Here is a 13005-nt window from a genome sequence, read left to right as displayed (position 1 = left end):
ACTCCAAGGCTCAAGCCATCATCCTATCTCAGCCCCTAGGTAGCTGGGACTGCAGATGCACACTACCACATCTGGCTAATTTTTCTATTTTTATGTAGAGACGGGGTCTCACTCTTGCTCAGGCTGGTCTCAAATTCTTGGCCTCAAGTGATCTTCCTGCCTCTCAAAATGCTAGGATTACAGCTTGAGCCACTGGGCCTGGCTGCCTATTTTAAAATTTTTATTCAAGTTATATTTTAATTTCTAAGCAATATTGCTTGTCCTCTAATTTCTTCTTTTTTATAAACTCTTATTCTGTTTGACAAATATTTCTTCTTTTATCTCTGAAAGTGTTATCATTTTTCTGAAGTACTTTTTCTGGAGTCCAACTTGATTCGTATTCATCTGATTCCCTTCTTAACATTTGTTGATTTAAGTCTTTGTTTTTCATGTTATAAGTTTTCCTCAAATATTTTAGTAGTCCTTGAATGTCCATAATGTGTAAGATTCCAATATTTATTGGAAGATTTTTAATTAACTAGTGGACTTTACTTTGGAATGAGCAAAGAGAAATAGTCATTTTATTGGAAGACTTCCAGATTTCAATGTCTCTAGGGTCTTTTCCATTAGGTTGTTTAGTTGTTCCATAGAGGAATCTTCTTTCCCAGACAGTGTGTATTTATCTTCCAGTATTCTAGGAACCAAGTGAATAAAGGCATTGGAGAGTACTTACTGTTAGTATTAGGACTTTCAATTATTCCTCATCACTCCTGCTGTCATCTACTCCTCCAGTCTTGCTGCTTTGATTTTTCTCTAATTCGTGTAAATAGAATCAGATAGCATTTACTTTTTCATGTCTTCTTTTTTTCATTAGACTTTTCTTTGAGATTCATCTATATTGTTTTGTGTATCAGTCCATTCCTTTTCATTGGTGAGTAACTAGTAAATGCATGTACTGCTAAAGTTTCGACTTCTGTAAATGAAATTCTAGGAGCATTCTTGAACAAGTATTTTAGTTAGATATTGGTTTTAATTTTTCTTGGGAAAATAGCAAAGAATACAATTTCCTGGTCTTAGAGTAGGATGTGTTTAGCTCCTCCCACCCTCAAATGAATAGGTCTTTTATTGCATCACTAAAGTTACAAATAGGTCTTAGGAATCACCCACTATCTTGATGCAGCTGGACAACTCTTAGATCTTACTCATCAGTGTGCTGAACTGTTCCTTTTTCAGAGACATAAGTACTTGACATCCTTTTAACTGTTGTGGCTGGCTGAATCAAAGCAGCTGAATTTGAAACAAGGACAATGTCATTTCCTTCAAGGATTAATTCATCTTTCTGAGCTTGAGATACTGAACAAGCAATTCCCACCCTCATCTAAACCCAGCGGATGTATTTTTCACCCAAGAAATTTCTTATTTCAGCCAGAGACCCATTCTCCTGGATCACAGCTGTTGTTGGGGAAGTGATCATACACAGACCTCATCTTATAACGGAAACCCAGTGTAATGCCTTTGATCATGTTCTGTACATAACTACAAATAATGAGAACAGTAACCAATTCATTTCTATTTCCCCACCATTTGTCAACCTGAAACCTCTTGTTTTTCTTTCCAAGGAGACTGAGTTCCACATCCATGTGGTTGAAGTCCCTCCACAGGCTTCCTCTGGAGCCTGTCACAGTAACTGCATCCCTTGAGAGTGACATGGACATTTTCCAGCATGTCCACAGTCTGCTGAGAATGGTCTTCATTCTGGCAGTAAATGTGGCCTGTGTTTAGCTTTGTAAGAGAGTTCTAATTGTTCCACATTCTGACCAGGATTTATTATCATCAGACTTTGCAACTTCACTCTTGAAGGTTTGAGGTGGTACAGGATTGTGATTTTTTTTTTTTTTTGAGACGGAACCTCAAGCTGTCCCCTTGGGTAGAGGACCATGGCATCACAGCTCTCAGCAACCTCCAACTCCTGGGCTCAAGCGAGTCTCCTGCCTCAGCCTCCCAAGTAGCTGGGACTACAGGCACCCACCACAACGCCTGGCCATTTTTTTGGTTGCAGCCATCATTGTTGTTTGGCGGGCCCAGGCTGGGGATTCGAACCCGCCACCTTAGGTGTATGTGGTTGGCGCCTTAGCTGATTGAGCCACAGGCACCGAGCCCAGGATTGTGATTTTAATTTGCATTTTTCTGATGACTTAAAGTGGTTACCATCTTTTCATGTACTATTGACCATTTATTTATCCTCTTGGTTGAACTATCTATTCAAGTCTCATGCGCATTTTAATTGGGTAGTTTTTCGCTTTGTTATTGATTCATGTTATTGATTTGTAGAAATTCATATGAAATTATCCCTTTATTATTATAAAATATTTCTTTCTATTTGTGGCTATCCTCCTTATCATGGAGTCTGATCTAGCTGATATTATTACAGGTTTTTTATACTTTCTATATACCTAATGTATCTTCTTTCATACTTTTAATTTCAATTTATCTACATAATTATATTTAAAGTTCATCTCTTGAGCCTAGGAGACAATGAGCACCTTAAACCCAGACCTTGGTATCTAAGTATCACTCTCCAGTAAGATTTATCTGGGTTCTTTGGAGAAATGACTGATTGCAGGGCAGAGACAGGGAAGGCATAAGCTGAACTTGGAATATCTTTTGGTACCAGAAAGTAAGGAAGTGCTAAAAAAAATTAAGAGGACATATCAAAAATACAGGGAATAAATACAAGTGACTCCCAATGACCAGACCTGGGACAATTTAAGTAACAAAGTAAGTGACAGAAATAGACTATATATCATAAGATATAAATTTCAATGAGTCCATGCTAATATAAATAAATAATTGTCTATATAAATGGGGAGAAGGACAAAGTTCTTTGTTTCAGCACAACTCCAATTAATATAAAAGGAATGCTGGAAATGGTAGAAGTAGAAAGTCACCATTTGGCAAGCATCACAATAATAATTGTGGTAGGCAAGAATCACCAATGAATATTAAAGTTCGTGGGCAAAAGTATGAGGAGAAATGGGATGCTTAAACAGTCTTGAAGTATTTTTCCACCAGATACTCTTATAAAGAGGAAAATATTAAGAAGAGAAACCTGATAGATAGCACTTTAACCAGATGGCCAAAATAAATTATGACACAGATTGGTTTCATGTGCCTCCTGATACGATGCACTGAGAAGGGCATAAACATCGAGTGCAGTGGCATGATCATAGCTCACTGCGGCCTCCTACTCCTGGGCTCAGACAGTCCTCCTGCCTCAGCCTCCTGAGCAGCTAGGACTATAGGTATGTGCTATCTTGTCCAGTCACAACTATCACTTTCATGATATTCTAAATCATGCATAATCTAAATTCAACCATGAAAAAATATTAGACAAACCCAAATTGAAGGATGTTCTATAATGAACTGGTACTCTTCAGAAATGTGAAGATTATGAAAAAAAAAAAAGACTAAGGCGCTCTCTAGTTTAAAAGAAACTAAGGAGACAGGATAATTAAATGGAAGGTGTGATTCTGAATTAGACCCTGGAGTGGAATTAGTGAGACAACTGGTGAAATTTGAGTCAGATCTATAGACTAGTTAATGGTATTGCTGGTTTTGATCATTATACTATAGATATGTAAGATATCAACATTTAGAGTGCTGGGTGAGACGTTTGTGGGAATTCTTAGCAGGAATTTATACTTTTTTATAAATCTGAACTTATTTTAAAATGAAAAGTGAAAAAATGAAAAAAATTTAATAAAAATATTTTTAAATAATAATAATGATAGACGTCTCATAGGCAACATGCTTAGGCCTTGCATTTTTATTCAGCTTGACAATCTCCATCTTTAATGGGAATGTTTAGGTGGTCATAATTTATCTGGTTGGGTTTAGTTCTCAAAATGTACTCTTTATTTCTATTCATCGTAAGTTTTTTCTGTCTCCTTTTCTCTTTTCCTACCTTATTTTGGGTTAGTAAATATTTGTGATATTTCATTTTAATTCTTCCCTGGGCTTGCAGTCAATTAATGATTAAAATATATCCGTGATACCACTTCCTGTAAAATGTAAGAGTCTCACAACAGTATAGATCCACTTACTCCACCTGTCTTTTGTGTGATATTGTGACTTGTATTACATTTACATGTTTTAAAACCATAATGTAGTGATTTTTTTCAATATATCATAATTTATTCTGTAAGTAGTTAAGAAGGTACTTTGTAAAAATAATTTACCTACATATTTACCATTTTTGGTGTTCTTCTGGTGCCACTTATCCTCAGCCTGAAAACCTTCCTCTAGCATGTCCTGTAATGCTAATAATTTGCCCAGTGGCATTTCATTTATCCAAAATTATCTTTTTTTTAAACCTTTCCCTTTTGATGGATTTTTTTTGCAAAGTACAAAATTTTAGGTAACTTTTTTTCTTTGAGCTTTTAATAGACAGTATTAAGTTGTCTTCTGGCTTCCAGTGTTTCTGGTGAGAAGTCAGCTATTATTCATATTGTTGTTCCTTTGTGTGTAATGTAGTTTTTATCTGGCTGCTTTCATGATTATCTCTTTATCTTTTGTGTCCTACTCATTTTTTTTTTTTTATATTTATCCTGCTTTAGTTCCCTGACTTTGTCTGTTCGTTTTTCCAAAGGTGGAAAATTTTTGGCTGTTTTTATGTTTCTGCCCTATCACCCACTTCTTTCTGATAGTCCAGGTACACGTGTGTTAATTAAACTGCTCAAAAATTTTCCACAGTCTTTATTTTTCACACTAGACAAATTCTTGAAGATTGGTCTATCTTCAAGTTTATGAACGTTTTCTCCAGTCATCACGTATTAAACCCATCCACTCATTTTTTTTATTTCATATATTGTATCTTTAGCTCTAAAATATACACTTGATTCATTTTTGTAGTTTCCATTTCATTCCTGAGATTCTCTTTCTGTTCATTCATTATGACCTTATTTTTCTTGTAAGTCCTTGAATATCTTTATAATACCTTTTAATGTCTGTGCTTATTTCAAGATCTAGGTCTTCTTGTAGTTGGTTTCTATTAATTACTTTTTCTCTTGATCCTGGGTCATATTTTTCTATTTCTTTGCATGTCTAATAATTTTCCATTACATACAGGACAATGTACGTAGTATAATACTTACCAGAAATGATGAGTTTTGTGAGCTTTCTCTGAAGAGCATTCTTATTTTTTCTAATAAGTTAACTTAGCTGAACTCCAAATTCTATCTTCTCCTTCGTGAGCATCAACTGAATTCTGTGCTTAATCCTTTCAGCCTTCCAGCTGTTGCCTTTCACTTGTGCAATTGAGGGTTAAACTAGGGCTTTGGGTAGAGTTTATATATAGATTTGGAGGGACTCTTGTGGCTTCTTCCTTTCTGGAATTTTTCTGCTCACTTGCCAGATCTACTGTGATCCCCAAACTAGATCTTCCAACTCCTTGAGCCAGTGAATTGCAAATTTCCGCTTAAGTTCCAAATGCTCCACACATACGGACTGTGGATTACTACAGGGGAAAAGATAAAGCAGTACTGACTCCTACTCAGCGCAGTTCCTTCTTTTAAGGATTGGTTTCTTACCAGTTTCTGCTTATTTGGGGTCATTCCATTATACTTTCAAAATAGTTGTTTTTATATTTTGTCAGAGTATATAACTATTATCTGCAGAGGTATTAATCTGATCTATGCTAATCTTGCATTACCAGAAATTGTACTACATTATTTTTTAATTTTCTATTTTCTATGATGCTGCATAGGATTAAACTAAAAGTTTATACATTTTTGTGAATGATGGCACTGTCTCATCAAAATCTTCTAAAGGAATTGTGCATATTACTAATGTTCTGTTTTCTTCTTTCTTTTATAGACAAGAGATGATTTCCTAGGTCAAGTAGATGTTCCACTTTATCCATTACCGGTTGGTATAGGTGTCCGTGTTGCTTTTTGTGTTTGTTCTTTTTAATTTAATAACTACTTACATATATACAGTATAGTTGATGTAAATATTCGATTTACTAAACATATATTGCTTTTATTCTTGGCTATATCATCTTCTAAAAACTCATCTCAATTTTCCATCTCAATTTTCTCTTTAATATTTCCTTACATGAACCCAGTGAGAAATACACATAGAAAGCCACTGAAATTTGTTGGCATCAGGAAAGCATTCTGCAAGGAAGATCAGTTTGGAAATCTGCTGCTGAATAACCAGAATGGGGAGAGCCAAGGCTCATAGAAGGAAACTAAGATAGTTTGCAACAATATAAAAATAAAACACTGAGCGTCTGGAGCACACTGAGCAGTGGAGGAAGACAGATTTAGGAAACATTTCAGGATAAAATATTATGGGATCAAGTGTTTGGCGTGGAAAGCTTATTTTTTTTTTTTTAAAAGCAAAAAGTAAAGATAATACAAGTTGAACTTGGAAGGCAAGGGTGGCAGGCATCTCATGTGGAAAGGAGGAAAGCCATTTCGATTTGAAATACAAGAAATTTATTTCTGGACATACTGAATTTCAGTAGAAAATAGGAAAAAATGAAGATTTAAAGTAGACAGGTGACAGAGACATAAAAATGAATTGTGTAGGGAAAAAGGCCTAGAACAATTAAGGGTTATCACTGCCCAGGGAGCAGCAGAAGCTCTGAGGAGAGCGGAGGGCCAACTGTTGGACCTCAGTCTGCACGGTGGATGGAGGGAGAAGGAAAAGGCAGATAAGCAAGACCAAAAAGAACCAAGTGAAATAGTGTCACAAGAATTTAAGGAGAGGGTTTCAAGACAGAATGGGTAGTTGATGCAAAACAGCAGAGAGAACTAATAAAAGCAGACAAAGCACCACTGAACTTTTTAAAAGAGAAAAAATACTTCTGAATTGATCTTTTGAGATATTCTTTGGCTCTCTATGGTCTTCAGCAGTCATAACCTTTCAATAATCTATTTAATACAGTCTGACTTCCTAGGTTATTTACCTGTTTATTCTCCTAGTATTGTGTGTATGCTCTAACCAAGCCAACCTGCTGACAGCACATATTCCTTATTCTTTGGGGTGCTCTATAATGTGTTTCCCCGTCTCTTCTGCCCTCCTTTTTTGCTTCACAATCTCCCTGCTTGGCTAGTTTTAGACTGAGATGTGATGCTGGCTATAATTCCTATTGTGCAGCAAAGTGAAAAGCACCTTCAACTTACTAATTATAACCATGGAACAAACTAGAGCTACTTTTTTCTCACTTTTCTCACTTCAATTATGCCTTAGCATAGTTCCTGAATAGTCTTGAAAAGTACATATTTTTGGTGTTGTGGATAGATCTTGAAAACCCACTGTTTTATTCTAGACAGAAAATCCAAGAATGGAGAGACCTTATACATTTAAGGATTTTGTTCTTCACCCAAGAAGGTCAGTAAATATCAAATAGTAGAATGTTAAGTTTTTTATCTCTTCCCTGCACCTTAGAATAGCCTCTTTGGAAATTCAGGTTTAAACCGTTGTAAATAAGCTACTTCTAAATATTATATTATTGTTTTTTAAAAGCTTTATTGTTATTTCCCATTAAGAAGTACTATATGCACATTGCAAACAATTTGAAAATAAAGAAAGTAGTAATCCCACTCCCTGGAAAAGATTTGTCCTAATATTTATCAGACCAAGAGGCTAAAATTTGTCTTTGTATTTATTTTATATCTTGAAGCTTATATAACCTTGTTATACTATGCTTTAAAAGATCAAAAGCATCAGTTGATCTAAAACCAATATCCAGCTTGACTTGCACAAATTCAATTTCAGAAAAAATATATCTACATTTTACATACTTTAATAAGCAACAGTATTTCAGAAGACTGAAATGTTTTAGAGGAAATGGCATGAGAGGAGACTGGAATTTAAAACCCAAATAGCATACTTATAATTTCATTTTCCTAAGCTGAATTACTTGATTTTTATCAGAATTTTAAAATTTAAACTGTAAATAAAACTCCTTTTGATCTTTTGTGCCATGTTGTCAAATAAAATCTGGTTGAAATATGTGGATATACTGTCAAAAAGGTCATAGAAAAGCAGAGAAAGGACATCTGGGCAAACAACAGCATTGGTCTTGTTTCTTAAACTACAAGATGCATTTGAAAAATGTACTAGAGAACTTAGTAAAAATTTTCGCTTAAAAATGATTTTTAAAAATTATTCTTTGTACTATAAATAGTAAAACAAAAATGTGCTCACTGTGCTAATGTTTATTCTCTATAAAAGATGTCACATATTTAATTTCTGTTTAGTCTGGAATATAAATCTCTTCCTTTAATTTTGGACTGATTTGTGGCATCTGCCTACCAAGAATAAATCAATATGTTTTCTTATTCAATTGCTCTGGCAGCCTGCTTTTCAGTTTTGTCAAATGCTTTCTAGAGTTTTTATCTTTAAAAAATATAATGTAATTCTTCTGTCTGCAGTGGATATTTTTGCAAGGACCGAAAAAAACTGCATTCAGATAGAAAATACACTGCATTCCTACATTTGTTTGAACCCCATTCAGTCAAAACCCCTAGGCTTATTTTCTAGTTGAAAAGACATGAAACATATAACTGTAGAGGACCTTTTCAACAAGACATTTATCTGAGCATATTTTCTTTATCACAAAGATGAAGACAGAAGCCATTTTAGTACCCTTGAAAATAAGTACCAGGGATTCTACTGACCACTCTGGAAAGGGCACACTAAATTTGCCAAATCCATGAGAACTATATAGAGAACAACTAAAAAGATTCAGGGAGGCATGAGGGCAGCGAGGAGGGCATCTCTTGAAGACAGAATAAAAGGACTAGAACTCTTGTCTAGGAAGACAAAGGGCAATTTTTACATATCTGATACCTGTAAAAATTCCCAAAAATCTATATAGATAGCTAGGACAAGCAAGGATATTTTAAGTAAATCTTAGGATGCTAGAATTGGTGGACACAATAGATAGAATCAAACCTTAAATTAGAAGTTTATGAAGGGCAGGTTTTTAAAAAGATTTAAAATATTACTATAATGAGTAGCAACCTTTAGCTTAGACACCTCATTATTCAACGAGGTGATACAATATGAAAATAGATAAACACATGTATGACAGATACAAACAGCTGTCAAAGAAAGGTAGCAGTTTCAGACACTTACCAGGCCTTGCTCTCCACCGTTCTGTCATCGTTGTGGTCAGATTAGTATCCCTAACACACACGTCTGAGGATGCCTTTCTCTATCCCCAGAATTCTCAGTGGCTTCCCAGCATGTGCCCAATAAAGTCTAAAGGTCTCTTATTTTGCATGACCTCGTCATTCCCCTTTACATATCATATAATCCCGCCAGATTAAGCTACTGCCATTTCCTTCATTGCATCCCAGATTTCTCATCTAGTTTTTGTTTTTGCTCTTTACTCATGCACCTTTCTCTCCACTGCCACAGATCAAAATGCTCCCAAATCTTCTAGCCCCAACTCAAATGCCAACCTGTCTTTGAAGTTCTCCCTGATCTTTCACTTAAATTCTCTTAGCATCTTGTTTATAGTCTAACATTTATTTATTTACATGTGCTTCTTTTTTCTCCACCATCTATTCTCCCGGATAATCTTCTGCACTGGAGCTTGTCTTTGAATCTTCCCTAATAGATCCCCTTGTAGCTAGTGGGTGTTCAGTAACTCTTATTAAATGAATGCATTCTTTCTAGTGTTGAAAGCTACATGAATAATTATTTTCTTTTCTACAGTCACAAATCAAGAGTTAAAGGTTATCTGAGACTAAAAATGACTTATTTACCTAAAGCCAATGGCTCAGAAGAAGATAACGCAGAACAGGCTGAGGAATTAGAGGTGAGATTTTATAAATATTTGGTTAAACTAAAAAAAAATCGTATTTCTTATTTTACTATACTCTAAAGAAAGATAACTTTATTCAATGAAGTTAAATGTGTACAATCAAAATTATTTACCTGGACATTTATTTCACCTAAATTCATTCACACTTTTCTTTCTTTGAGGGTAGTTCTGTAAAATGAATGGCCATTATTGAAGGCCTTCTTAATGGTTAGGAGGTAGAAAATATAGTGTTTATAAATGAAAGCATTTATTGCAATTCAAAGTTTTTCAAAGTTTTCTAAACTATGTCATGTTCTCCATTAAAATAAGAACACAATTAAGTATTTGGAAGTTAAATGTACAGACATTTGAGGGGACTGTACTAATTACATTCATGAAATGTAATTCCTGTTACATATATGTTGAGAGGGCCTCATAGGAAGGGAGGGAATTCAAGTTACCTAATAAAAAGCCATATTGATCTTAGGCAAGTACAATTTAACAATTTTTTTTTCTTAGACAGAGTCTCATCTTGTCACCCTTGGTAGAGTGCCAGGGCGTTAACTGCTTACAGCGACCTCAAACTCCTGGGCTTAAGCAATTCTCTTGCCTCAGCCTTCCAAGTAGCTGGGACTACAGGCCCCTGCCACAACGCCTGGCTATTTTTTAGAGATAGGGTCTTGCCCTTTCTCAGGTTGATCTTAAACTTGTGAGCTCAGGCGATCCACCTGTCTGGGCCTCCCAAGTGCTGGGATTACAGGCGTGAGCCACTGTGCCTGGCCTAGTATTTAACAAATTTTATGGATGACAGAATAGTCCAAGTCAAGTGTTTGGGTAGAGCTACATGCCTCTGGAGTGTGTGGAGAGGAGGCAGAGAATATGTATTTGGAATAGAATTGGATATGGATTTTTCTTTCAAAATATTAATGGGGGTACAAATGTGTTTGGTTATATAGATCACTTTTGTAAGGCTTGAGTCAGGACTATAAGTGTGTCCATACCCAGACAGTGTGGGTTAGGTAGGTTTTCCTTTTTTCTTTTTTCTTGAGACAGTCTCACTTTGTTGCTCTCATTAAAGCGCCGTGGTGTCATAGCTCACAGCAACCTCAAACTCTTGGACTCAAGTGATTCTCTGGTCTCAGCCTCCTGAGTAACTGGGAGTACTGGCACCCAGCATAATACCTGGCTATTTTTAGAGATGGGGGTCTCACTGTGGCTCAGGCTGGTCTCGAACCTGTGAGCTCAGGCAATCCACCCACCTCAGCCTCCCAGATTTCTGGGATTACAGGTGTGAGCCACCACACCCAGCCCTCATTAGGTAGGTTTTCACCATCTTTTCCTCTCCCATCCCCTGCTTGATTTCCACTGAGCTTTACTCTTCTCTGTGTGCATATGTGCTCACTGGTTAATTCCAGTTTAATAGCAAGTACATGTGGCATTTATTTTTCCATTCCTGAGATACTGCACTTAGGATAATGGTCTCCAGCTCTATCCAAATTGTCGCAAGAGGCATGAATTCATCTTTTTTATGGCTGAGTAGTATTCCATGGTATACATATATCATATTCTGTTAATTCACTCATGAATTGATGGGCACTTGGGTTGATTCCACATCTTTGCAATTGTGAATTGTGCCATAGTAAACATTTAAGTGTAGTTGTCTTTTTGATAAAATGATTTGTTTTCCTTCAGGTAAATACCCAGTAGTGGGATTGCTAGATTGAACGGTAGAACTGCTTTAGTTCTTTGAGGAATTGCCACCATTTTCCACCATTTTTTCCTTCTTTTTTGAGACAGAGTCTTACTTTGTCACCCTCAGTAGAGTGTTGTGGTGTTATTGCTCAAAGCAACCTCAAACTCTTGGGCTCCCCGAGTGCTAGGATTATAGGCATGAGCCACTGTGCTGGGCCTCTAGGAATCTCCATGTGATTTACCACAGAGGTTGTACTGATTTGCAGTCCCACGAACACTGTATTTTTCATCTGCATCCATACCAGCATCTATTGTTTCTGATCTTTTTAATAAAACTCTTCTAACTGGTATAAGGTGACATTTCACTGTGGATTTAAATTTGCATTTCTCTGATGATTGGTGAAATTAAGCATTTTTCATATGTTTATTGGCCATTTGTCTATCTTCTTTTGAAAAGCTTCTCTTCATATCTTCTCCCACTTTTGAATGGGGTTATTTTTTTTTCTTGATGATTTACTTGAGTTCTTTGTAGATTTTAGTTATTACCCCTTTATCAGATGCATAGCTTGTGAATATTTTCTCCCATTCTGTAGGTTGTCTATTTGCCCTATTGATTATTTCTTTAGCTGTACAGAAGCTTTTAAATTTAACCAAGTCCCACTTATTTTTGTTGTTCCCTGGATTGCCATTGGAGTCTTTTCCCTAAGTTCTTTGCTTAGGCCAATATCTAGAGGAGTTTTTCCTACATTTTCTTCTAGAAGTCTTAAGGTTTCATGCCTTACATTTAAGTCTTTAATCTATCTTTAATTAATTTGGGGGAGCAATGAGAGATAGGGGTCCTGTTTCATTCTTCAGCATGTGGCTATCCAATTTTCCCAGCACTAATTATTAAATAGGACTTCTTTTCCCCAGTGTATATTGTTTTCTGCTTTCTCAAAGATGAGTTGGCTGTGTGTGCCTGGTTTTGCATCTGGGTTTTCTGTTCTGCTCTATTGTATGTCCCTACCATGCTGTTTTGGTTACTATAGGCTTGCAGTATAGTTTGAAGTCTGATAATATGATGCCTCCAGATTTGTTCTTTTTGCTTAAGATGGTTTGGTTATTTGGGGCTCTTTTCTGGTTCCAAATGAAGTTTAGAATTATTTTTTCTAGATCTGTGAAATATGATGTTGGTGTTTAATGGGGATTGCATTGAACCTATAAATCAGTTTGGGTAGTATGAACATTTTAACAATGTTGATTCTGTCAATCCAGGAGTATGATGGGGTTTTGGAGACTGGAATTCTAGCTGCCAGCTCCAGTACTAGTCAGACCCTGTGTGAGTTGCTGAACTTTTTCAAACCTCAGGTTCTTCATTTGCAGAGTGACACGGTTGTACCAGATGATTTCTAGAGTTTTTTCCCAGCAGAGAAACTTATAATTTGAAAAAGGGGCAAGAAATACCTGCTCCTTGAGGTTCCCTTGCAAGGCACTTTATCCTTGAAAAGTTGTTTTTGTTTTGTTTTGTTTTT

General features: G+C 36.0%; 1 protein-coding gene and 1 pseudogene across 1 annotated transcript in view; one reads left to right on the top strand and one right to left on the bottom strand.

Moving 5' to 3' along the window:
* Positions 1 to 13005, top strand: part of NEDD4 (neural precursor cell expressed, developmentally down-regulated 4, E3 ubiquitin protein ligase) — a 75657-nt gene that overhangs the window by 25995 nt on the left and 36657 nt on the right. The window contains exons 2-4 of the mRNA XM_012801790.2: positions 5854 to 5904; positions 7316 to 7377; positions 9715 to 9817. Of these exons, the coding sequence (XP_012657244.1) occupies positions 5854 to 5904; positions 7316 to 7377; positions 9715 to 9817 (216 nt within the window). The remainder of the gene's footprint in view (positions 1 to 5853; positions 5905 to 7315; positions 7378 to 9714; positions 9818 to 13005) is intronic.
* Positions 1178 to 3320, bottom strand: LOC111723391 (annotated as a pseudogene).

The sequence above is a fragment of the Otolemur garnettii genome, unplaced genomic scaffold, assembly GCF_000181295.1.
Source record: "Otolemur garnettii isolate 467f Iridium unplaced genomic scaffold, OtoGar3 scaffold00011, whole genome shotgun sequence".
Lineage (NCBI taxonomy): Eukaryota > Metazoa > Chordata > Mammalia > Primates > Galagidae > Otolemur > Otolemur garnettii.
Note: the sequence above shows the minus strand (reverse complement) of the source record. Positions and strands in the feature narration are given on the sequence as shown.